This window comes from Melospiza georgiana, chromosome 7 (genome assembly GCF_028018845.1).
Source record: "Melospiza georgiana isolate bMelGeo1 chromosome 7, bMelGeo1.pri, whole genome shotgun sequence".
NCBI classification, from domain to species: domain Eukaryota; kingdom Metazoa; phylum Chordata; class Aves; order Passeriformes; family Passerellidae; genus Melospiza; species Melospiza georgiana.
Window position 1 is genome coordinate 29,432,790 of NC_080436.1, and position 26,370 is coordinate 29,459,159.

At 40.6% G+C, this 26,370-nt stretch overlaps 1 protein-coding gene across 10 annotated transcripts in view; it reads right to left on the minus strand.

The window, feature by feature from the left end:
• The window catches only part of CLASP1 (cytoplasmic linker associated protein 1), a 159,023-nt gene that overhangs the window by 65,101 nt on the left and 67,552 nt on the right, over positions 1-26,370 (minus strand). For 4 of the 10 annotated variants that reach the window (XM_058028122.1, XM_058028119.1, XM_058028120.1 and 1 more), the window contains exons 8-21: positions 25,202-25,354; positions 24,164-24,237; positions 23,405-23,497; positions 21,927-22,072; positions 21,067-21,202; positions 20,275-20,345; positions 19,238-19,297; positions 18,438-18,515; positions 16,444-16,611; positions 15,626-15,675; positions 14,290-14,460; positions 5,458-5,565; positions 3,951-3,977; positions 2,368-2,535 (exon numbers count right to left, since the gene is read on the minus strand). In XM_058028122.1, the coding sequence (XP_057884105.1) occupies positions 2,368-2,535; positions 3,951-3,977; positions 5,458-5,565; positions 14,290-14,460; positions 15,626-15,675; positions 16,444-16,611; positions 18,438-18,515; positions 19,238-19,297; positions 20,275-20,345; positions 21,067-21,202; positions 21,927-22,072; positions 23,405-23,497; positions 24,164-24,237; positions 25,202-25,354 (1,503 nt within the window). Of the gene's footprint in view, positions 1-2,367; positions 2,536-3,950; positions 3,978-5,457; positions 5,566-12,670; positions 12,695-14,289; positions 14,461-15,625; positions 15,676-16,443; positions 16,612-18,437; positions 18,516-19,237; positions 19,298-20,274; positions 20,346-21,066; positions 21,203-21,926; positions 22,073-23,404; positions 23,498-24,163; positions 24,238-25,201; positions 25,355-26,370 lie in introns of all 10 variants that reach the window. The other 6 variants (XM_058028124.1, XM_058028121.1, XM_058028126.1 and 3 more) reach the window with 4 other exon arrangements.

A 26,370-nucleotide genomic window follows, 5' to 3' on the forward strand; every position in this document is an offset into this window, starting at 1 on the left:
AAGCTCTGCAGTGGGGAACACCCAGGCAAGGCAAGTCAAGAACTGCCTGCAGGTTTCCAATGAACGTACACAGCATAACCCCAACAGAAATAGTGCTGCTGCATGAAGCTGATGGGCAGCTGTGCTTGCTCCACTTTTTGCAGAATGGCTGTCTTGGATCTCTCACTTCTTTCAGATCCAGCTGTGCCACATGATCTGCAGAGCACCCAGCACAATTAACTTCAGGCTGATAATTTTCAATCCATGGGAAATGGACATCATCTGTTTGAGCACAAGATCTCCTTCAAGGAGCCCAAAGAAATGCTCAAGATTAAATGGACTGCATTCCTCCTTCCCTTATAAAACTCACTGAGTAGACAGCAGAGGCAGGCTTAAAACTGAAGTGTCACAAGCAGACACATACAGGTGACCACACAGGACCTCAGAGCACTGAATGTTCCTTGTTGCACTGCCTCTGGGGAAACAAAATGTTCTTCAAGCTTCCCAGCACACAGAAGGAATCTACTTCATGGATACCTGTAGTCATCATGGAAATCAAAGCTAGCAGCAAGGTACTGATGCTAACAGCATCCACATGCAGAGGGCTCTATTATTGCTACTGCCCCAGGAGAGCCTGAAAAACCCCAGGGGATGGTTTCTGTATTTGGAATCAAGGTGAGTGGGAGTTTATTTAATGAAATGAACAAACAAAATAAAATATCAAGAAAATATAGAGACTGAAGCAACACAATAAAAAAAGCATAAAATACTGTTAGCTACTATGTCATACAGTCATAAGTACAACGGAATAATGGTATATAGCTGACAGCTCAAAAGTTATCTCCATCTGGGTCAGTATTGCAACTTTAAAAATCCAATAAATAGAAAGAATTTCTGCATCTGAACAGTAAAGTGTCAGACACTCCTGTTCCCATAACAGCTCAACCCAGGCTGTGTCCACCAATCTGGGGGTGATAGGTAAAAGCCACACACTGATACATGTCAGATCTCTCTCCCACTCTCAAAGAACAAGCACTAATTATGTTCTCAGGGAGCACATCAGAGAAATGATACAAACTACTCTTTCAAAAGAATTTAAGGCTCCTGTAATATACCTGAAAGCAGGCAACCCAAGAGTGAGGATTCTACACAAGGCAATTTCCCTTCAGGTGCTCAAGAATGTTTCAACTCAGACCACACAGTATGATGATCAGCTTAAGCATGTGTGATGGTACCATCCACCATTCTTTGCTTCCTCCTAAAAAACAATGCTCTTCTACACAGTGACAGCAGAACAATTACCTCTAGTGTTTGGGAGGCACTTTACATTTTCAAAGCAACGAACAGAAAAGCATAATGTACTCATACAGAGCCCATAAAATAGATCAGACATGAGAAGAACACTGAATTTGGAAAAGCAGTCACAATGAATATGCAGTATTTTTTATGAATCATAATGGCATATACACTCAGGTGCTTTAAACTCATTTCAGTATACTGGAAAGAATGAATAAAATAGTTCTTTATTAACGATCTTCTCTGCATAAAGATGTAGCTCAAGTGTAAAATATAAAACTATTGCTAAGGCAATAGTTACAAATTTAACTGCCAACAGTAAGGCTACAATTTCAATAAATTTTAATCTACTGGTAAAATTTCTAGAGATAAAAATAATTTAGAATCAGTATGATTTAAAATGTTCTTCTACATTAGCTTCAAACTTATAAAATAATTTATATTAAAAATGAAAATGTTCAGGCAGCACACTGAATACCTTTTCACTTCAACTCAGATACATAAAGTTTTATATACATGATATTTACTTACCTGACTTTAAAAAAAAGTCTGCTGATAAATTTGAAAAAAAGAAACTATTACAGAATATTTACATAACAGTCACTGAGACAAAAGTATCAAAAGCAGAACAATTACTACATAAGTCTAAAACATGTTCTAAGAACGTGGCCAGGATATTAAGGATGAGAGAAGCAAACCATTTCAAATGCAAAATTTCTAAAATAATCCAAGAAGGTACTTTTTGCCCTTGATTCCATGTGACTGTAAAGATTGCTCAACTCATTTCAGGAATAAGCTTAAAAGAGGTCTCATTGTTCTGATGGTTATTCACAATTGTTCTTGCTTCCTGATCTAATAAAATTGCTCATGTTGAATTTCAAACAGAAAACACATCATGACATCTTTAGGCTTACTTTGAAACCATAAGCTCAACCTGGAAAATTGAAATTACTCTCCTACAAACCACAATCACATTAACTTGTCAGCTGAAAAACCCAGAAGAATAAGAGCAACATGAACAGTTCCCCAGCCCCGAGGCAAGCCCCTCCTTGAGGCACATGGGCAGCAGGTCCCTGCAGTGACTGCTCTTACCTAGGCCTATTCTGTTGGGACTCGTCTCCCGGCTGCAGCCCTGGCTCCGCGGGATCTTGCTGCGCTTCTCTGAGGATGATGGCACTGCCTGGACTCGGGATGCTCCACTGCTCAGGCCACCATAGGAGCTTCCTAAGAGCTTACCCGGAGAGCTAGACCGGCTACCAGCTAGGAGAGAACCAGAAACGAGGAACAAACAATTAAAATCCCCCAAGATTTTAAACACACTCACAGCAAAACTGGAACACAGTCAACTCTACGTAAGAATCTAATCCAAATCCCTCAGAAAACTAATGGGAGTGTTCCCTATAAGCTTTCAAGAGGACTGAGAAAAGCCTGTGGACAATGAACACTGACATCAGGAACCCTCTGTTACCCATGAAGATCAAGCCCAAAGCAGACACTGCAGTGTATGAACACCCTAGCTGGCTTTAGGAGAGTTTGTAGAGGTGCTGGGGCAGCCTTGCTGCAGCAGCAAAGGATTTACAGGCTGCCTCACCTCCTCATAAAGCAACCCCAACCAGGCTGTGTGCAGAGCTGTGCTGCAGTGCCCTGGCTTCTGGCACAGGTCACCCGCTGCAAATCAGCTCAGGCACCTTTGTGCTACACTGCAGTGGTGGCATTGCTTTCCTGCAATAATTCAGTGAAGGAAAATAAAATACCCACCACATCTGAACAGATCAGCACAATAATGGATAAATCCCATGAGCATCACACTCATAGAGATGCTGGCTTACTTAGGTCTGGCTGGTTAAACCTAAGTTATTTCTTTTTCAGATAATAAAAATTTTTAGCAACTTGAATAGTTGGCCTGTTTGAATAGTTCATGGCAACTTTACATTTCTTCTAAGAAATGAGTATGTGAGTCCCTGAAAATCTGCTGTTGTCATTACTATTTCTGACATTAAATTTATTTGCTGAAACAGCCTGGAAAAGTATATTTGAAAGGGTTGCAAGAGCATACTCAGGCAAGCTCACATTTTGAACTAATATTCACATTGATTTCTTGCTGAAATGCATCTTACATCTCAGAAAAATTTCATTTCCAAATACTGTTACAACTAGAGTACAACAAAACTTTTCTTCTGTCTTAATGTAAGAAGATAGGGAATTCTTTTAGCATCATGAACAATACCATGGCACATATATGAAGTTACTTGTCCCCTCCAATTTCTTGGCCAGAGCCATTCTGAACCAATCAAATATACTCCAATACAGTATGAGATGCCAGCTCCATTCTCCCCACCCCAAAGTGACAGGTGCCAGTCTTCCACACAGCACCATGACCTAAGAGTCACCTCACTGGTGTCAGCAGAGATGCACTGAAGTAACTGAGACAAGAATTCAGCCCCTGGAGTTCGAGCTGCAGCAGTGAGCCAGCTTCGACATCAGAACACATGCTTTACCATGTTTGATTAGTGGGAGAAAGCAAAGTCCCCTGCCATACACATTTTGATTTATGACTTCAACAAAATGCTTTTAAGTCTTACAGTTAGGAGAGAATGAGGAAAGCTAAAAGCTTAGCAGTTAAAAAATGTGAAGGAAATAAGGTGAAAAAGCAAGAAAGGGAAAATGTTTCTTACCACCAGCAGGATTAGCTGATCTGGATCCTTGATTATGAGGGCAGACCAAGGGACAGGCAAAAAGTGGATTAAAAGACAGCAAGACAATACAGCGTTCAGCATGCGGTTTGTGCTATACACAATACACACAGATTTATTTACAAACATGTCACTCCTAAAGCTCTGCAGAATGCAGTGAGTTAATGTGCAGATGCAACTAAACTTCCCAAGGTTGACCAACTTCTCAGCAAAATGTCAACCAAGACCCAAGCTCTGCTCTAAACTGCACCCCAGCCCAGTCTGTGAAATTACAACATGGTTATCCACTGGGTGGGCATGGAGAATCTGGTTATGTGACCAATTCAACATATTTAAATTTGTAAATAATTCCATGCAACATTTGTTTAAGGATAAAGATCACATCTGGTTGAGAAACTCAGCAAACACTAGACCAAGACAGCAGGTCCAAAAATGACCACCTGAAATCTTTATAAGGCATTATATAGTAATATTAGGTCCATAATCTTTGAAATCTTTAAAGAATAACTATTATTTAAATACTTGTGAGACTTGTCTCATTTGGTCTGACCATTTTTCTCCAAACTAAGAAAAAAGGTGACTTCTGGCTTTGGATAAGCTCTAAGTACACTACTGAAGAAATCAATTTACATTAGCATCCCAAAGCCCAGATATATCCTTATGACCTCAATATAAAGATTTCCATTTGGCCCCATGCTCAATATACTATGTCTTTCTAGACAGATCACCCAGTCTAACACAAGGCTATAAACAGCTTTTTCAACCCTCCAGCATGACAGAGCAAAGCAATGAAAGAATGAACAGAGAAGGGCTTTCAAATAGGGGTACAAAGCAAGACAAGTCCTCAGAACAGACAGGTCCTTCACAAACCCAATCTCCTATTCACAAGGCTGAAGGTCCTCATAACAGGGAGTTTCTCATTCCCTCCAGTTTCTTTTTAAAGTCTGAGTGACAAAATTCTCCTCAGATACACATGACAAATATGCAGCAGCACCATATGTGTGGCTCCTAGGGGAAAACCATGCCTTGCCAGGAAGCCAGAGAGCGCAGATGTGTCATGCGAATCAAAGCAGAACCCTTTTTCCCATATCTACACAAAATAGGTAATGTCCTATTTTCAACTGATGCCAAACCCCATTAATTTTAGACAGCTCACGTGTTCACACATACAAAAATAGAGTCACATAAGCAGGAGAGGCTTGGCAGGGTAAGCAGTCAGCTACAGGCACAGAGGGTGTCTCAGCAAGACACAGTGCCAGTTATTTAGAGCTACACATCACAGCGACACGAAATTCTGCTGCACAACTGGTAAAAGAAGGCCACAATTAAGCACTGGGACTTGGGGCCCTGTTTGGCAGCAGGAGCACACACTGGCTAGGTGGGATCCCATTTGTCCAAAGGGAGCCCAATTCTCTGATGGTGCTACTGCAATTCAAGAGAAACACATGAGTAACTCTGTTCTGCTGCCCCGAGAATGAAGGCTCCTTACGCTGGGACTGGGACACCACTTTGGCGCGGCTGCGGCCCCGGGTGTCGGCCGGCGTGGAGGTGACGCTGGTGGCGCTGCCGGAGCTCTGCCTCCGCGTGCGGATCCGGCCTGCGGGGATGCAAACACAAGCACACTGTTAGCAAGGCTCTCACAAAGGCAGCGTCTAACACGCTATGCACACAATTAGCCAGGGTACAAAAGAAATTTACTGGGAGAGGCAACACCTTTTATTAGGCTGGCTGAGATGCAGGGGAGGGAGTGGAAACAGCCACAGCCCATAGTCCAAAGCCTTCTTTGCTTTCTGTAATGCTATCAGCCAGTTTAATTAAAAAATATTACCTCTCCATAGCCTTTGCTCCTGTTCTATAGTAGCTTCTTAACAAAGGATCTACAACAAAAAAATTCAAGCCTCCTAAATGCAGCTTCCTGTATCAAATTATTACTTTCTGACAAGGTGATCACCCTTTCAGAGACAGGCGTGACAGATGCCCTCCCAAATTCCATCGCTGGGATTTCCAGCTAGCTGTCTGGTGCTTTATATCCTGCTCCACCTGCACAGGCTGGCAGGCACTCCTGCGACAGTCTGTCAACACAGCCTGACCACACTTTTATTTCAGGCTCATTGAATTTTCCCTGCTGTTTACAGGTCCCTCATATTTATCCAAGATCAGTGCAACTTTACTTGTAATGGAGAGCCCTATTTAACATAATCAGTGTTGAGGAAAATAGATTCTGTGTGCCTTCTCTTTATTTAAGCAGAGAATGGATATAAAGTCTCAAAGTGTTCTCAGTCCTTGTTCTGTCCTTTCCTCATGGAAAAGCCACTGAAATTTGAGCTAGGAAAGCTTACAGGGTCATCAGTTCATCCCCTTCCTGGGGTACGGTTGTTTCCTACAGAATGCTCTTTCCAGTGCTATGCTTCAATTATCTGTCTCTAGTTAATGGGAAAGAAATGATAATTAAGAGTAACACAAAGAAAGCCTCCATCAATACTTTTCCACATGTCAGTTCTTAGCCAAGACTGAAGTTCTTTTCTCAGGACTCATGCCAGCACTATCCTGCATTCAGAGGATGACTTCCAGTCTCAGGCACAATAATGAAAGGAAAAAACCCACAGCAGGTAAGAGACGTCTAGACAACTGCACCCACTGGTTATAGATACTCATCTCCTGCCCTCTGTCTCCACCATAAGCATACAGAGATATATGAACAGGGAAACACACACACTTCCCACCCAAAAAAACCCACTTCACACAAGGCACACATGCAGGACAAGACAATGGCAAGCAGCCCAGACAGAGCGGTTGGGAGCTATGTTCCTTCTCTGAGCTCTCAAAATATTCATAACATGGTCTGAAAGCTTCTGCTAGACCCAAAGTGACAAGGAGATGCCTAACTTTGAGAAGGAAGGGCAAATTTGTTTGCAAGGAAAAAAGCCTACAAGACAGCTCTACTTCAAACCTCTCCACCAGCACCTAGCTTTTAAAGAGCTGAGTAGGCAAAGTACAGGGAAGTACATTCAAACAAGTGTTTATAGACAAGGAAGGAATCATCAGCAGAAAACTGGGAAAACACAAACAAAACTTTTTTACCACTGTCTCAACTGAACAAGCTCTGAGCACACCCCTGTGGGTCCAACTGCCCTAAAACTGGCTGCTGATGTCTTCTTCACCACAAGCAAGGCTGCAGATTCCTCTGCTCTAGGGCATTCTCGCCCCTTACAAAGGGTCAGCCTGATGCACTGCCAGAGACAAGCTCTAGAGCTCTCTGCCAGCCAGATCCCACCCCGTGCAAGCTTGGCACAGCTCCACAAAGGTGAGCAGAGCCACCCTGTCAATTGTTAATGAGGTGGACCCAAAGCCTGACACAGGCTCCAAGGCAGGCAGGCAGACATCGTGCTCCTCTCAGAAACCTCAAGGCTTCCCTTCACTTCTGTCAGGAAGGCATCACAGTAAAACAAGAATTTAAACCTGACCATCTTAGGAACCAGCAATGGAATTCATTTACATCCTTCCAGAAGGCCATTGGGAGGCCTTGGCATTGCAGGAAGTCCTAGGGGGAAATCAAGTTGAAATTCAACACTACACACAGTAACAGGCAGTACTGGAAGACACATTTAGTGATGTGTGTGGGCCAAGAATGGGTGAGAAGGGACTGATGTCTCCTCTTACACAAAGGCCACTTAAGACCCACAAAATTTTCTGGATTTTTCTGCATCTACAAAATTTGGGGTGTTTTTTCCCCCTTTCTTGTATCTTCATCAGCAGGTGACTAAGAAGGGGAAAACAGGGATAAGATGTGTGACTTTTCCAACTTAAGAAAAACTAAGTCTAAAATAAAATATAAAGTGAAACTGAGACTAGCTTCTGAAACCATTTCTAGGGGCTTAAAAAATTAAACAGAACTAATGCAAACTTAATTAACATGTGATTATCAACAGGACTGAAAGAAGAAAATTCAGACCTATTTTGAAACCCCTGAGGGCTGGTGGACAGATTCCTACCAATTTCAGCAGTTTGTAAATGAATGAACAAATGTCCAGAAACAAAATTCTGCTTCCTTTAGGACTGGTACATTTGCACACTGATTTAGGCCTATTGGGTGTCAGAGAGAACTCTGAGAGAGGAGTTGTTCTTCCACAGTAAGAACAGAGTCCAAACACTGATAGAGATTTTCCCATCCTTCAAAAAATGCTGACAAGCATTTGAACTAACACTGCATTGGACTTGCATTGTGCAAATAGATTTTTAATATATATTATACCAAGTACAACATGCATATATAGTAGTTAATCCATACAACACAAATGTGGCTTCTACATTCCCCAGGAATTTCATTTGAAAACAAAAATCTGCACTCACATCCAAGAGTTATTTGCACATAGGACCATGTGTGTGGCTTTATCTCTATCATTCTAACCCAGACAGAAAAACTCATTTCAAGCAGAACTGGAAATATAATATCAAGTAAGCTATTTAGAATGTTTCTTGTTCTTAAATTCAAGCAAACACCTCCCCTCCCAAAACTTCTTTGCTTTCAAGTGGGTTTGTTTCCATATCTAGTCCAAACTACAGATGTAGCAATCCATATTTCACAACCATTATTTTTCTGCTGCTTTTAAAAGTATTTCTGCATTCTAACAACAGCACAGCAAAGGAACAGATAAAGACTGCCCCAACATGGTTTCCAAAAACCATGAAACTATTTCCATAAAAAAGCCCTTGATCTAAATTTGACATGTGACACACTGTTGTTGGTACAGAAAAGATTTTGAAAGATTCCATATAAATGTGTTGTGTTAAGAAACCATTTCTGGATTTTTAGGAGATTTTGGTTTTATTTTTTAAAGTTATTGTCGTTTTTAGAACAATGGTTCAGAATCAACCCTGAAATGTCTAACAAATGCCTAAACCTAGAAAGGTTGTTTTGTTTTGTTTTTTTCAGAAGAGGAACAAATTAAGGAAGATTCTGTGATAACATTTGTGCTTTACAAGAGGCTTCACCTGGCAGTGAGGTTGAGTCCTCTGGGTGGATCCTGCAGCATCCCCACCCCCAGTGCACAGAACAGCCAAAGGCTTTGTGACACTCAGTCTGCATATGACACTGAAGAAAATGGTTTTCAAATAGTCTAGAAATGGTATGCAACAGCCTCACAACTCACTTTAATCAATTCCATGCAGTGAACAGGGACACCTACAACCATACAAGTTATACATGGACACATTGGGGCAATGATGGTCTCTCCAGGGATCACATTCCTGCATTTATGTTACTCAGCACTGGGGGTTTTGCCCCACTTGGAGAAAAACATTCCTGAAAGAGCCTCTAGCCCTAGCTGTGCCACTGCTAAATAACACATGGACATGGGAGACACACAGAGATCAATTAAAAACATAGATAATATTTAAAGAACTTTTTACAACTTCCATCAGAATGGTTTCTATACATATTTAGCAATTCTCCAATGTTAAAAAGACCTGACTCTGCACAATGATCTTCCCTGAGAGGCACTTGATCCTTATTGGAAACCATCAGGCTGTGCTGCCTCAGGGTTTTACACGAGATCTCCCTCCAAAGCAGAGGGCTCAGTGAACACTTCACCCTACACAAACAAACACAGCCAAATCAACTCAGCAGTTGCAAAGGGATGGAGCAAGAAAAGCAAAAAGCCTGCTACCTGAGCAATTTTGTGTAAGGTACCACTGTCAGTCATGACTTTGAATCGAGTCTCACTCTTAAGGACAAGGGAGAGCTTTACAGCAGAGTAGAAAACAGGAATGATGATTTCTTTCAACTTGTGTTACTCCTAAAGCCTTTGATAATGCACTCAAGGTGGACACCTGAGACTAAGTTATCTGAAAACTGCAACAAGCCCCATTTTATTGCCTTTCTGGTGAGTACTCAAAACCATTAAAAATTTTGCCCCTGACTGCAAACTGTTGATTTCGTTTTGAGTTGCCTGTCGCAGGTCAAGCCAGCATTTATGCTTTCCCTTTTAGAGAAAGGCTTTGTCTGAATGGCTTGACTTCATGCTTGCTTTGTAAAAAAGGTAACACAAATTCTCTGAACCATTCTAATAATGAAAGTATTATGCAGCCTTTTAAAATATTACTTGAAAAGCTGTTTCATGATAAAATATGCAGAAACTTTTCTAATGTTTTCCTTTTAATCAGGTATAACAAACAAGGCACAAGGGTCACCTCCCTAGCACTAGCTGTGAAGATCAAGACTGTAAAGGTTTATCTCTTTCTGTGTGTAAAGCTCTTAATGCAGTTCAGAAGATCCCCATTCATGAGAGTCTGGGCAATCAAGGCACATCTGTGCACTGCATGAAGACCTGCACAAGGCTCACTGGAATACAGACTCACCTACCTTTCCATAAGGAGGTGCATTCCTACAGCATTTGCCAATTGTTGGGATGTCACAACTTCAAACCAAAGGACTGATACTCGGCTCTTAGCTGGCATTCTTGCACAGGCATCACCTACTCTATCTTGCTCCTTTGTTTGAGCTGCCTGACTCCAAACCAAACTGTGAGGAGAACCAAGGGCAAAGCAGAAGGGCATGGCCAAGTCTACACAATGCTGGCACCCAGCTGAGGGGAATGAGCAGGATTTTACAATGTAGCTACAGAAAGCCATGATGGGAACCAGACTGCAGATTTAATGTCAAGCTGAACCACACAAAATAACAGAGGAATTTTCTCTTAAATTACTTACTGGTGACCTGCAAAAAACCCAAAACAAACCACAGGAGCACAAATGTAGATGACATTTCCGCTTTATGTTCTGTTTCCTTCTGTTTCCAGAGCAAGAGGATGTTTTTTTCTAACCCCACCCTCTTAATTTTTACATTTATGTCAAGAATACAAAGTTCTATCTTCCCTGCAGTTCCTGACTCAATTTGCAGGATCACAGAGTTGGCAGAAGACCTTACTCAGTTTCATTATTGAGTGAAGGACACTCAATCCTGAATAAAGGGTTTTTGCCTCAACTACCTCAAAGGAAAAAGATAAAGTTTCAAACAATGATGAAACTCATTCTTGAAGTACTCTAGCTACTATAGTGTACTGAGTTTTAATTCTCCCTGATCCTCGTCATCAAAGAAGAGAGAATCCTACAGCAAAAAGAAGGGATAAGACTTAGTATCTAAAACAGAGGGGATAGCAAACTCAGTTTCTGAAATTCATCTCAATCTTCCCTGCCCCAAGCAACTTGCTGGTTTCTATTACAGATTTTTACCAAATTCAATCTGTTCCTAATGTAACTGAATTGAAAACAGTAACCAAATAAAACTCCCACCCTTTTGCATCATGACAATAAAGTATTTAATAAACTAAAAATAGAGGTATTGCACAGGACAGCTGTTGTAACAGGCCTCTGCAAACATTATTACAGCCAAGGAGAGGATTGAAAGCTGGTATTTCTTGTAAAACATTAAACCCTCAACATTTCAAATGTAGGTCAAAAATAGATAGGTTTGAGAATTAATACAAAAAAAGAGAAGAGTCAACAATTAAAAAAAAAAAAAAGGAAGAATAAAAGAGATCAGTTATTACAACAACTTGGAATTTTCATCTAACTCATGACTGATTTAGAAATACAGGTTTCAGGTCAACTTCATATTCCTTATCACTGACAGATCACAAAGCACAAATACTTCCTGCTCAAGATGAGATGTAGCTCCTCTCTCAACAGTAAGTACCATTTCCAAAAATGGTACAGACCTTTTCTTCCAAATAATAAATCAATGCGTCACTAACAGTAAAGAAAATAACACAGATGTCACAACAGCACAGTGGCACTTTTCAGACCACCACATCCAAATACAAGCAGCCATCAAAGATATGAGCACAGTCCCACAAGACAGTAATAGATCCCTTGAAAAGAGACTTGCACTGGGGAAAAAAAGGCTTTGCTGCAGAGCGTGGTATCTCCATTCTGTGTAGAAAACATTTTTGTTTCCAACTCCTGTCTAGCTCAGAAAAAGTAATTTCCCAGTGATCTTTTTTTGCTGAAGAAATAAGAAATAAAGAACAAGTTTTGACAACGAGCCAGAAAAACAGACTGGGATCCTTCCCAAACTTGCAGGCTCAGTGCTCTAGTATAAAAAGCCTTTCCTCCAACTGTCTTTGGTGTAAGCCATCTCACTCAGACAGTTAACAACAAAAAGAGAGAGGTCAGGTTTAAAGAGGTTGACTAAATATTCCTTCCCTAGAGATCATTGTTTACTGTCCTCATTTTTCTGCCATGTGATCATCTCATTCAATTCTCTCACTGCCCAGTCTCTTCCCGAAAGCATTTGGCAGTTGTGACCTGAGCTTTGGATGGAAAAACACAGCAAACCTTCACCCATCAAGGAGAAAAGAAATCACAAGCCTTGTGTTGTTTGGGAGTTTTTTAGGGTTTTTTTTGGTTGAGGTTTTTTTTAGTCCATACACAGGTCACCTTGAACCAAAAGCAGAGCTTTAAATAGAGAAACCCACATAACGTAGTGACCAGAGTCATAAAAGCAGACTAATGATTTTTAGCAGGGAGGAGCTCAAAGAGAAAGTGAAGAATACCCCATGGCATCAAAATGAGCAGGACAACCATGCAACACTTCATGCAGGTCACCAGTGAATATGGATGAGAACCAGGTAACACTTTGAGAACAGAGACCAGGTAGGGCAGTACGACTGTGGACACACCTCAGTTACACACAGACTGCTTACCCTCGGCTTTACTGGTTGTACCATCTTTAGGCAAATTAAAGAAAAGTAAGGACAGGGTTAATAGGGAAAAATCAGTAACATCAACAGAAGTGGGCACTATATATTAGCTAAATAAATATGAAAAAAAAAAATTAATACAATTAAAGAAATGAAAAAAGTTGGACCAAGCAGCAAATCAAACCTTAATGTATCGGAAAAATACACTTGCAGGCTTTCCCTCCTTTGCCCAACTCCATTTTCATTGTTTGCCTCATGATTTTTCTCATGGGAATGTGCAGGTGATAAATGTTCCTACTAGCTAAAAAGGAAGCAGGATCCTTCAGGAGCAGCCATGCTTGCATCACTTAAGAGTGAATTTGCTACTTTTCTCCTAGAGCCTGGTTAAAGAACAAGACTGACACTGGATTCAGTCTCTAAGCTTCAAGGACCAAGTCAGCTCTAAGTAGATACTTCCTCCCCCTTCATTCTTCCTTATGAAACAAGACTGCTTGAAGCCAGTGTAGCCACTGAAGCCAGAGTGCAGCACAACTCAAAAGTGACTGCATCTGTAAGCCCACCATCATGGGATCAACTTCACGTTCTGTAATTACACTTCCACTGGAATGTATCTGCATCTTGAACCAAGTAAGAACAGTTTAAATCAGAGTAAGAATTCAACTTCTGAACTGAATACAGCCAACACACCTAAGCCAAGGTAAAGCATTTCAGATGTGAAAGAAACCTGTCTGAAAATCGAATCCATAAAAATCATCCCTATATAATTCACCACTTACTTTTTAACAGGTTAAAGAACAAATCTCCTACATTAAAAGAAGAAACTCCTCAACCCTTCTCAGTGAAGACAATGTACACAGCTTAAAACAAGAGCACAGACCAGTGAGTTTCTTCCCTATTGTAAAGGTAGATCGATGACAAGTCTGGGATTAGATTAGTGTGAAACCAGCAGAATGAGGAAGGAGCTCAGATGATCAGCTCTGCTCCCAACTGAGATGAAGCTCAGCAAACACGATGTCAATCTCTGCCTTGCATTTCCTCCTCTGTGACTCCCTCGATGGCAACTCCAGGAGAGAAAGATCCAATGCAAAGTTTGTTTTAAGAAACCCTGAGACACCTGAAGGAGATACACAATGCTCTGAGGGAATAATGTGGCATGTGCCTATAACCAAAGAGTCAGCTTAAGGAGCAGATACTTATATCCTGTCTGATGGCATGGCAAGGCTGACCTCCTCTTAGCTTCTCCATCTTTCTCCTTTGTGAAACGGAAAGGGAGCAAACTCAACTAAGATGTACTATTCAAAGCATAAAACAATGGAAAAGCAGTTTCAGGAAAGGAGAGAAGGAAAAGAAGGAAAAGAGACAGGGGAACATGTCAAAAGGAATTGAGTAGCATTGTCCTCAATCTGTGAGACGCAGATTATTACACAATTCAAAACTGTTGCTTCAAGTCAGTTCAGCTGTATATTTTTTTTCCTTAATCCCAAAGGGCAAGAGATCACACACTGATCCTGGAGAGCTGGTAACTATCTCAGAGGCACGTTCTTCTAGTCAGAGTTTATTATTCCAATAAAACTGCGAGGCACTAAAGGAAGCTAACTGCAATTGTAGAACAGCAGATTTACCTAGTGATGCGTATGACCCTGGGGGCAAGGCTGCAGCAGAACTGAAGGGGGTGGATGCTCCAGCAGACGTCACTTTTGACTTGGCACTAGCTGCTGCATTCACATCGACGTCACTGCGGGATCGCTGCAGAGATCCTGGTGTTGACACAGATTTTGTACTTACTGTAGATGCTGCAGATGGGAGTGGGAGATCCAGAATAAAGAAGATTAATTTTTTGAGCTGTGTGCTTCAAAGAGCCTGACAAGCAGTTTAAAGTACTATTTTTAACACTCCCTGCTGGCACCGAAATACCTCAACTAAGAATGCTTTATCAGGGCAATGTGGGCTTCCCCACGCTGCCTGCAAAGATATTTCATCAATGCTGCCCTGGATACTACCTCTAAGAACTTTATCAAGTTCTATAAGCTTAAATGATAAGATAAAAAGACTGTCAGGCCAGTAAAAAGAAATTTCTAACAGAGTATAGATGGGAAAGTTCAACCACAGTACCCATCACTGGCACGTGAGAGTTGCTGGCCAAAACAGACCTGCAGGTCCTTCAGTCCAGGTTCTAATAACTTCCTTCCCAACACCTCATCTTCTCATGAGGATCGTTGTTCCCATCACTTGTTGATGCTCACCCTCTTAAGCATGAAGCTTGACTACTCAGCTGCAAGCAAACATGCATTTGTGTGCACAGTCAAGTAGGTTACACAGCAACATCTCCTTGAATCAAAGGTCTCAGTAGTTACAGACAAACCAGCCAGAACCCAACCTTGGTCAGGTGTAAAAGGCAGCTTATCTTTTACAAACAAAGTTTTGTCTATTATACTCTATATTAAATGTATTATTTAGATTATTGTCTGCATTTACATAGGACAGAAAAGCTGTACCTAAATATTCCATCTGACAAGAAAAACAGATTAGCAATGAGATGGAAATTAACACTGTGGGACTTGTGTGCAGACATCTCCAGTAAGTGCTGAAACCACAGAGAATAAATAACAAAAATTGTAAAACTGAAGGCATTATTAGACTATGTAGCTGCATGTCTTAGCATCAGCAGCAGTTTATTCAAGCTATTACAAAGCATACCTTGGCTACAATTTTCAAGGCTTTTTGGGCTTCCCTTCAGGCGTAAGAAATTATTGATTTACTAACTTACTTTAAAAGCATTATTTTATCAGCAGCTGATGCACAGAATATGGTGTAAATTCCAAAAGTAATTAAGATTTCTACATTCTGAGCTGCTGTTTTTTACGGAGCAGTAAACAGTGATCAAAGCTGGTTTTTGATTATCACAATGTCACACTTCCTCAGCAACACCTAAGCACATTTTCCAGCTCCTGTTCTCACCTCTTGATGTTGTACTTCCAGTAGGACTTCTTTTGGCAGAGAGTGGACGGCTGGAAGTTAATACAAACATTTATTAAAACAAAACTTATATCTCAGTCACTAAGATCAGTACAATTCTGTTCCATCAGCACACAACTAAGCTAATAGGAAATTATTTATAATTTATATGCAGGAATAAACTACAAAGCTTGTTGTTTAAGAATGCAGCACCACCACGAAATTATTTATAAAAGCAGTAAGAAATAAATTAGTACTCACATTATTTGTGCAAAAAAAAGAATTTTTAAGAACACTTTTTGTAGATTTAAAATTTACACCAGTAAGTTATGGATATTTTTCATACAGGTCTTATGCTTAAACCACACACATTTGGAGTCTAAGTTGATTGTATATCTGAGAGTAGATAAAATACATACATTCAACATAGGAGTGACATAAGTTACAACTCAAGTTTAATTTACTCATTTTTTTTCTTTTATCTGGAAAGAGACAGACTTACACCTCTAGGCTTAATGCTAAAGGCAGAACTTCAATCTAAGAACTGTTTTAAGCACCTGAAAGGAATAACTAACAGTATCTGCTGAGCACAAATAACTTCCTAGAAAATTATCTATGGAGTCAAAATAATGATTATATTTTAAAGCCAGTACAGGGTTTTGTTGTTCATACAGTGTGGGATAAAAACAAACAAACAAATAAATAAACAAACAAATCTATTTTGGAGTAACAAGTGTAGAGTCCAAATAATGACCAGATGAGCCAAAGCAATGTGATGGCTCCCTTCAGTTCAATGCAGAGGCAGTGACACAAAGCCTTACTTGAGACTCTCCTGGGAGCTGGAGGAGGAGCGATCCGACTGTGGCAGGGACACGATGCTGTCAGAGTTCTTCAGGTGGGACTGCAGGGCCTTCTGGTAGGAAGACTCCAAGGTGTGGTACAAATGCTCTGCCTCTCGGCTGAAGTGACTGTGGAAACCCCAGTAGCACCTGGAACGAGGCACAGCACTGTGAACACACCCTGGTCACGCTTTAGGGGCTGTGGCACAAAGGCACAGCCAGAGCCCTTCCCACTATACCCCCATCAGTGGGGCCAATGCCCAGCCATTTCCAAGCACCTACTGCCCTGACACATTTAAAACAACTTTTTCAACCATTGTGTTGCTCAAACAGCTGCACAAAGACAGACCAAATAAAAGAACCATTTGGTGCATTTGTTGTAAAAGCAGGAGTAGCCAACAAAGCTGCATTAGGGAAGGAGCCCTCGTCCCCCCAGCTGTCTACTGCACACGGGGGACTGCAGGCCCACCAGACTGACACTAGTTTGGGACTGGGTGTGCAGCAGCTACTTCAAAACCTGCCAAAGGCAGAACACACATGAATGGGCCTGATTCAGGAAAGCACCAGTTGCTGTTTCCTTCCTTAAGTTTAACCAATAGGTCCCCAAGAATGCTGCAGAGACATGTCTCTGTACTGAGCTGAGGATGCTGCCTGTCTTTTTGGGAAAAAAAAAAAAAAAACAACAAACCAACAAGAAAAAGGAAAGAGATGCTCACGTGCACTTCAAATCAGTGCCATGATGAAAATAAAAGAGCATTTTAAGATGAGGGAAGAATTCCTCTATGGTCCAAACCTCCTGGCTGATGGCTAAACACCATTCAGTCTTGAGGCACAAAGGAGATGAAGACTCTCAGTACTTTTCAAGAGGCAACTAATGGGCAGTTCAAGAGTAAGATCATCAGATCAAATGAATCAAGAATTGTTTGTGTGTGACAGCCAGTCCTCAGAGAAGCCACATGCACTCTCACATCACTGAAGAAAACAAATTTCTGTCTCACAATCAGCCACACTACTATTGAATAAACATGGGAAGAGAGAATTAAGCATGCTCTCTGAAGTCCCATGCCATTCTCCTTGCTGTCTATTCAGCTTAACTAGTCACCCACTGTGAAGTCTCAGTGACTACTGTAATTTTCAGTGATGGACATGCTGCCTCTCAAAAGGATTTAAGCATCCTACTGTGAAACACCACTGCTTAAAACACAGTATTTAGATTAATAAAATTTATTATTCGTTGTTTTTATGTTTTACACTATCCTCTTTCTGCAGAAAAACATTCCTGTAGTTCTGTTCAGAAAAGCAGGACCCTGGTACACAGCACACTACTGTAAGTATGATCATATTGATGGAAATGCATAAGATCTTCAAAAGAATAAAATCAATTGCAAATATTAAAATTTCCTATATATATACACAATTTCTTTTCACTGTCATAAAATACTACCTTAATTTAGGATAACATTTAGCAGTGTACTAGCACAAGGACTTTGATTTCAAGAGTAGCAAATAACAATAGAATAGGCTACTCCAGTGGGATGGGACCTATGAGAGACATCTAGTCCAGCTGTCTGACCAATTCAGAACTGACCAAAAGTTGAAGTGTGTTGTCAAGGACATTGTCCAAGTGCCCCTGAAACAGGTTTCTGTAGGAAGCCTGTTCAGTGTTTGACCCCTCTCTTGGTAGAGGAATGTTTCCTGATGTCCAGCCAGAACTTCTACTGTCAGAGTTTCAAAGCATTCCCACCTGTCTATCACCAGATCACAGGAAGAAAGGATCAGCACCTCCCTCTCTGTTTCCCCTCCTCAAGGAACTGTACAGAATGGTCACCCCTCAGCCTCTCTTTTTTCCACCAACTGGGTAGTCAGGAGAATGTATCTTGACTGGATTCTTGTCTCAACCATGCAGTATCACTGACTCACAAAACAGGGGCAAAGAAGGGGAGGAAGAAGAGACACCAACGACAGCTTCCACTTACTTTCTTGCCTCTATCCTGGCTTCAGAGTCTGCATCATGAATTCCCTTCTTTATTGTTTCAGCCAACACTGATATGTGTCTGAAATAAGAAAGAAAATATTATCCAGCAGCTCAAAAAGATGTGGCACACTTATAAAGAAATTACTAATTTGATTTTGCCTTGGTTTCTGAGAACAAACAGTTCACCACATCCTTTCATTTCCATCAAGGATCTTTTGTGTCCTTTATTTATTTATTCTTACAAGTCAGTTTTATTTCATCCACACTGCTGTCTAGGAAACAGCAAGCAGCATCCTTCATAGACATTTACTTAGCTATCCAAACTGCCTGGATTCTAGAACAGTCTCCTAAGCCCTAAATAGTCTTGTGCAGTCTAGGGCTAAGGAATTGTGTCCCAGTCTCTCTTTGCACAATTACTTCAACTGGTCACTAGTCTAAAGTAATTTAGAAGTCTCAGAAGGTCCTGATAAGACATGCAGCAGATTTTACCTCATCATCTCACTTCAGGGTGCAAAAGGAAAAAAAAATTCTTAAACAAAAGTTATTGAGTTCAGAGATTTGCTCAGCCAGGTCTTCCAAGGCTGGCATAGGAGACATACCCACCAAACTCTGAGAGAACTACAGAACAAACAATGTGTGTACATATGTGCCTCTTTTGGATGGCAAAAACATCTCTAATACAGCTACCTAATATGGTCTTCTCTCCTAATGATCCTTTCTCCAGAATGACCCAGGAAATTATCTCCTCCTCTCCAGATAAATAGGACAGAACAAACCCACTGGTATTCATTCAGAACTTACCTTTCTAAGGAGTGTGTTTGCCACTCCTGCAACAGCAAGTCTAAAAATTCAAAGCAACGCCTGAGAGGAGAGAGAAGAAAGAGAAGAAATGCTGAGTTTAAGTTAATTGGGGCACACTGGCTTTGCCATAGCTGACTCTGAACAACACCAAGGTTTGCTAAGGAAACGTTTTGGGACATCAAAATTCAGTGTTGGCCCAAATAAAAAATATCAACAGCTCTAAAACAACATTAATAAACAGTCAGAAGTATTAATTGGAGGCAGCTTGCTATAGAGAAGCCTGAAGAGAGGAACTGCCATAAAACAATCCTGGAAGCTTCCTTTTTCAATAAACAGGGTAAGTCCCAGGAGATTGACACTGATACTCTGTACCTCTTAGTCCAGGCTTCACACAGAAACCTCACAGTTTGCCTCATGTGGGGACAGACCTTTCCAACTTTGATCTCCTTTCCTCACTTCAAGAACCGTAAGGCACAAGTGTGCTGAAACGTGCTCAAGGTTTGTCACCAAATACAACCACAAAGCCCTTCCTTTTGTCTATCTCAAAGAGAGCCAGTTAATGCATAAGGAGGAGACAAGAGTCTCCCAGTGAGGTAGTTGGCTGAAGCATGTAGATTCCAAGTGCAGAAAGGATCATTAGACCATTCAGTCCAGCTTCCCTTCCACATGATGCTTTCATGTAAGACTGATTTACTGGCTCAAAGAAAAGAAGCCACTGTAACAACAAGCAGTGGGGAAGAGGAACGTGTTGGTAAAAATGCCAAAATAATACGTTGTTATAACAACATGCAAGGACAACAATTAGTTTAAAAAACATTTCTTCTTGTGGAAAAATGCCTTTTCCTCTCTGCAGTGATGCAGTTTACACAGGATAGCTGACTTTTAATCTGAAGTCAAATCATGGAGAAGAATGAGATTCATGTTATAATAACTAAGTGTGTTTTCAACCCTTTTCACAAATAACAACAAACACATTCACATTTTCAGAAAACATCTATTTACTATTAAAAAGCAGTAAATGCAAACTCAATTCTCACCTTCTAACTGCAACAGACTTGGAGGTACAATTACTGGTTATGATGGGTATTAACCGAGGGATGTGCGTGTGCTGGAAGTAAAGAAACAAGAACAGGAAGAAATCTTTACACAGCAATTCCATAGAATGAAAGACCATCTCTTCAGCCATCTGAGCTCAGTATTCAGATCCTTACTGTTGCTCAATACTTAAAAACAGAACTGCTAGATAAAGGAACACTAACAGATATAGGCAGACTTTTAATATCAAAAATATTTTACAATTTATCAGCTAAAATACCTTTAATAAGTACTTGATTTTCTTCTTAATGACACTCTCTAGAGTCAAGTAGCTGAAGTCACTGCAGGAGGATCTGAACTGCCAATGGTGACAATTTTAGAGACATTAGGCTACCTACAGCTTACCCAATGAATCACTAGGCAGGAGTCACCACTGTGAACTAAGACTTTAGAGAAACATGGACTGTCTGTGAGGTATTTTAGAGCATAATTAAGAGGATGAATCTGTGCTGCAAGGCTAGTCTAACACCCTTTCAAAGAAAAATGTTTGCTCAGCTCTTAGAGAGATGGAAATATCTCTCCCTGCAAAAAGGAACATTTCCCCTACTATTTTGGCAGAGCTCAACAAGCATCATCTGCACAAGGCTGCAGAACGTCTGAAACAGCCAAGCCCAGCCCTATCAGAAAAGTAGATTAGGCATTAATCTCATTTTTATTGCAGCAGCATCCATATTTCATCAGAAACACTGCAGTGTTGGAAATTATAACACTGTTCTCTTTTGATGTATACTTACTCGAATGATTAATCTAACTGCTACAACACCAGAAGTGGCCATGACTTTGGCACTATTTGGAATTAGATTAAAAATTGTTGGCATGATGGCTTCTGCCCCATGGTCAAACTTGTTTCCCAGAACTGATGACAAATGTCTGAAAAACAGAATGAAGTCATGCTGGTAAGTGAGCTGAAGATAAAGCAAGTCAGACTTGTACAGAACATGTGACATAAGCACATCTGACATCTCAATCTTTGCAACTGTCACCTCCTCTCCAACTCCAAAGGACAGATAACACCATGTTTCAAAAAACAGTTCCTTTCATTTCAAACTTGTGTCCTATATTCATCTGAACCCTGAGAAACAGTAAGGTCAGCATAAAATAAAGTAATTAGCACAGCTAAAAATTTATTATCAAACAAATGGGATCAAGGTGATAAAATATTTTTGTTATTTTATACTTTATATTACAACTTCTCTAAAGCTCCCTATTTAAAAAAAAATGTCAGAAACACTGCAGCACACTTTTTCTTGAAGTATTTCACAAAGGATAGACCATGAGAAATAAAAACTAGCTCAATCTGAACCAGAAGAAAACAAACATTTCCAGCTTTAGTGTTCAATGCTTCCCTACTTGTGCATGAAGGCATGGCTTGCTCATTCATTCCGTGCACCCCCCATCAGCATTGTTAAGTACTCAGGAACACAGCTTGGCAAAATTACAATTAGTGGCCTACATGACGGGGTTTGAAACAGATGCAGAAAAACCATGTTCTAGCTTTAACTATACAGCACTAGCTGCATCCTAACTGTGTTTTAACCAATGCCTGATCCTTTTCTTCTACATCCCATTTCAAACACACAGAAAATAAACTCACCCCAAGGTGATACAAGCCTCTCTGACAACTTGAGAGCGCAGGTCTTTAGCAGATAATTTAAATGCTCCGTCCAAAAGTCTTAAATGCTGGAAGAAGTTATCATATTCTGCAGCTCCAGCCAAAAGTAAGGAGCGGATCTTTTTCAACTGTTAGGAGCATAAAAGAAATCAGTGACTGTTAATGAGCAGCAAATAAAAAGACAGCTCAAGACCAATAGCTGGTTCCAGGTTTCTTGTGCAATTATTCACCTACATTGCATTGAGGAAATTGATTCTTGATGGCCAAGTAATTTTATTATTTCCTATCTTATATTCAACCCATGGTTAGTTAATATACTAAGTACAATAAGCTAAACATCCTTGCTAACTTACAGAAATTCAGAAGTGCTGCATTCAGTTATTCAAATGGTATAGTTAATAACCCAAACAATATTTTTTTTAAACTAAAAGGTATCTTAAACAGTCCCCTTTTTTCCCTTATTTACAGCAGCTTCTAATGTTTAGGTAATCTCACAGCTGCCTCTTGTGTTAAAAAGATATCTAGACTTACAGGGCATGGTTCACACTGAGGCCTGGGTAATAATGACAGACCCAGAATGTGTCCATTGACTTCATTAAAAGTTATCTGGCTCTAGCAGAAGGGGAACCTTGACCCCATCAAAATGGGAAATTTCCTATTAATATTACAGGGACCACCATCTCATCCTACAGACAATCCTCTGACACCTTCTCAGGCCCTCCCGTGCACCAGTGCATCTGCACATGGGCTCGATTTCAGCTCCCTGTTACTCAGTACAGAAATAAAATTAAACAGAAGTAAGCTGAATCAGCCCAGTCTGCCACTCAGATCTGTAATTCAGGGTTTGACAGACATGGCAAAGCTGCTAAACCAGTGATGAAAGTCTACTGTGTAGACAAGACTGCATCTATTTGTATCATGAAAACACAACTCACCTCAGTAAATAGTATATGGTCTTGACATGCATATAACACCCAATTTTCCACTTCCACACTCCCACAGTCATATTTATTTATTCAAAACGTAAGTGTGTAGATTCTTGCTGAATTATTTTACACCTCCCTTTTGCAGAAGTATAAATAAGTTCTCTGTAAGCAAAGTAATTTTCTGCCTTATCAGGTAAGTTTTAAGATATTCTGAGTAAGACTTGACATTTTGATCTTAGAACCTGCTAGCAAATTTGTAGCTTTGAACCTGGATTTGCTGCACAACTTCCAGTTCAACCTGATGCTGTCTCAACAGACTCTTGTATACCACATAGCAATTTCCTTCACAAATGTGGCTTAAATTCAGTCTGAAAAGGAAACATTTCTCACAAGTCTGGGGGAACATAACAAGTGCTCACCACTAAAACTACATTCCAGCCTTAGTCTGAGGTTTTCTCAGTACCCTCAGTGGGATTAAGCTCAGTGTAGAAAAAGCTTCTATTAATAGAGATGCTATCTAAATTCACAACTTACCGCAGAAACTCTCTGTTCCCAGTCATGTTTATCATCTGACAGGATCTCTCTGATCTTGTTTATGGATTCCTCGAGATCCCGGCTGGAATAAATCTACAAATTGAAATACAGAGTAGCACTGTAATGCAGGATTTACTCCATAAAATCAGATCACTTCCCAACTACATTCTTATGTCCTTTGCACCTCAATGCTTAAACATCATGTGCTAGCCTTGGACACAACTGGCTTTGCACAATGCAGAGACTTTACACCCATTGTCTGCAACTAAAAACTTAGCAATTATCACAAGATGATTAAAGGATCATATTGCATTATTTTAGTATAGTTTCACAATTTTAAGCAGCATTTCTGCAGCTACTAGTGGCTATATTAGTCAAAACCTACAGAAGATCATGAATAGACACATGTGCTTTTCAGCTGTCCCAAATATAAAGGTCCAGTGAAGGAGAGGGGATACATGATGCATCTCAGCCATCCAGCTAAATCAGCAAACATGCATGGTCCAGTTGTCACACTCACAACAGCAGTGATCCCTGAGACACAAGTCACCTTTACAGCTTTCAGTTCCCAGAGGGTTTCACATAAACTACTAGCACACCCCACCATTTAAAACCTGCCTGCCTTCAACTTCTAACCTGCTTCCCCCTAAAGATTTGCCAACATCACAATGAAGCACAATTTAACAGTGATTAGCATGAGATCCTATATCCACCTTCTGCTTTTTAGTACAGCATGGTTTAACAGTTAACTCTACTTACCTGAACTGTTGGGACATCTTCAAATGCCTTAATGAAGTCTTCTTCATCCACAGCACCTGCCCCCTCTTTGGCTGCTGACACACAAATGAAAAAACCTTTTCAATCTTGTTATCAACAAGAGAATCAATTAAGAAACCACCAGCTATCAAGGCACTTAATCAGGAGAAAGTTCACTACCCATGCAGCCTGGGAGTGCTGCAGATGTAATGAAAGCAGAGGCAGGGAAATTCAATGCCAGGCACTGGTGAGACATTCATGGTATCCTTCGACTCACAGGCACACAGGGCACATTAGGGAAGTCATTACAGTAGTCACTTAACAGTTAGGGGACACAGTCTGAAAGATGAAAGGGAATACTTACTTTAATTATATGGGAGACTTTATTTTAAAGGATTTAATCCCATCTATAATAGATGAAGGTGGAGATCTGACAGGTGCACAAACAGACGAACGATAAGGAAGATAAACAGTCTCTGGAATACTAATCAGATTAGAGACTGCCTGATATAGGGAACTTTCTCCCTTTCCCTAGGACACAGAGAGAATTAGAGCTACATGTAGAATAAGTGCTAACATTCCGAATGACTGATCAGTATCCTTTTTGCACCTTCATTACCAGAAATGCCCAAAGGTCTTAAAAGAAAGCTAGTGTGTCAGGTTTAGACTGCAAGGGCTGAAGTGTGGCTATATAGCTTATGTAGCTATAAGCAGCCTCAGTTCAGATAAAGTTGAAACTACAAAGGCAAAAATCTACACACTGGAGCACCAACATGATTTACTCATAGCCCTCAGTGCATAACTACACAGGTGCAACCTCTCACAAAATGCAAAATAAATTATGGCAATGTGGGGATTGCTTGGAGATTCATCCTACCAGACTCTGGTTGTGGCATGCAGAGAACACAAGACATAATGACTGCATAAGGAAAAATTTGTTACTGGATTCTGGGGGCCAGTCTGGGAGTGCATGCAAGAAGCTCAGTATGAACACTGTAAATACTTCACAGGCACATCAATTTACACAGGCTATTGGCTTACTTGAAGACTTGGAGCCCAGAGGTGCAGAGCCAAGCCTGCGGGTAGTGCCCATCCCAACTCTGCGTGAGTTTGCAGGGGCCTTTGAAGATGTAGAGGAGCTGGCTGAGGAAGGTCTGTTCCCATCCACAGAGTCTTCATCATCAAAAATTTTATCTGTCAAAAAACCCACATTCAGCTGTAAGACCAACAAAGCAAAGGGATGTCACAAGGAACACGACTGTGTTATGGCAAACATGCTACATTTTCCAGCCTGCTCTGCCAGCTCCCATCTCAGCAGTGTCCTCACGCTAAAATCCATTTAGCCATGGAATGCCACCAGCTCACTGAACCCAATCCTTCACTACTGCAGCCACTATGTCATAAACCATTCAATAAATGCATTCAGATTAAAAGAATGAACTTCAAATCTACAGCAAAAAGATGCAAGCCCCAGAAAATACTTGGGGTGTTGACAGTCTGCAGCTCTCACGTTTATGTCTACAATAACTCTTTTGACACAGACTGTAGTGAAACTAAGACCACAAGCAAGTCCAAGATCCAGCAGCAACTGCCTGCACCACACCAAGGATAAACAGTCAATCATCAAGGATAAACAGGAAAGTTCATATGGTAACATCCATGTTGTTGATGAAGCACAGACCAATCTGGAGCTACAAATCCCCTTTAACTCTTTAAATTAACACCGGAGATTCCTTACAAAGAAATACAAAGTTTCCTCAAATTCATGAAAACATAATTATAAGGTGCATCAAACCTTACATAACCTTCTGTGTACATCCAACCTCAGCCTCTACCACCAAATGTGAACATAAATTAACTAAAAATGTATTACATTCTCAGTCAAGGTTACTTCAATTCCAAAGTACTGCTTATATTGCAGTTTTAAACAGATTAGCTAATTCACTTGAAAAAATAGCCTTAGGTTGAAAGGTGACAAAGCAGTTGGGCAGCTGATATAGATGGAACACGTAATTATTGAGGCCAGAAAGCCAGCTCAGCCCCCATCACACAGCATCTCCACAGGAACACTTTATTCAAGATTTGAGATCAGCTTCATGCCCATCCCTCTCCAGCAGCCCAAGGTACACACACACTCTCCACCAGATTAGCAACATTTCCTTTACAATTTTCACTTGGCAAAAAGTCAAGCAGGTGCTTTAATCCATCCC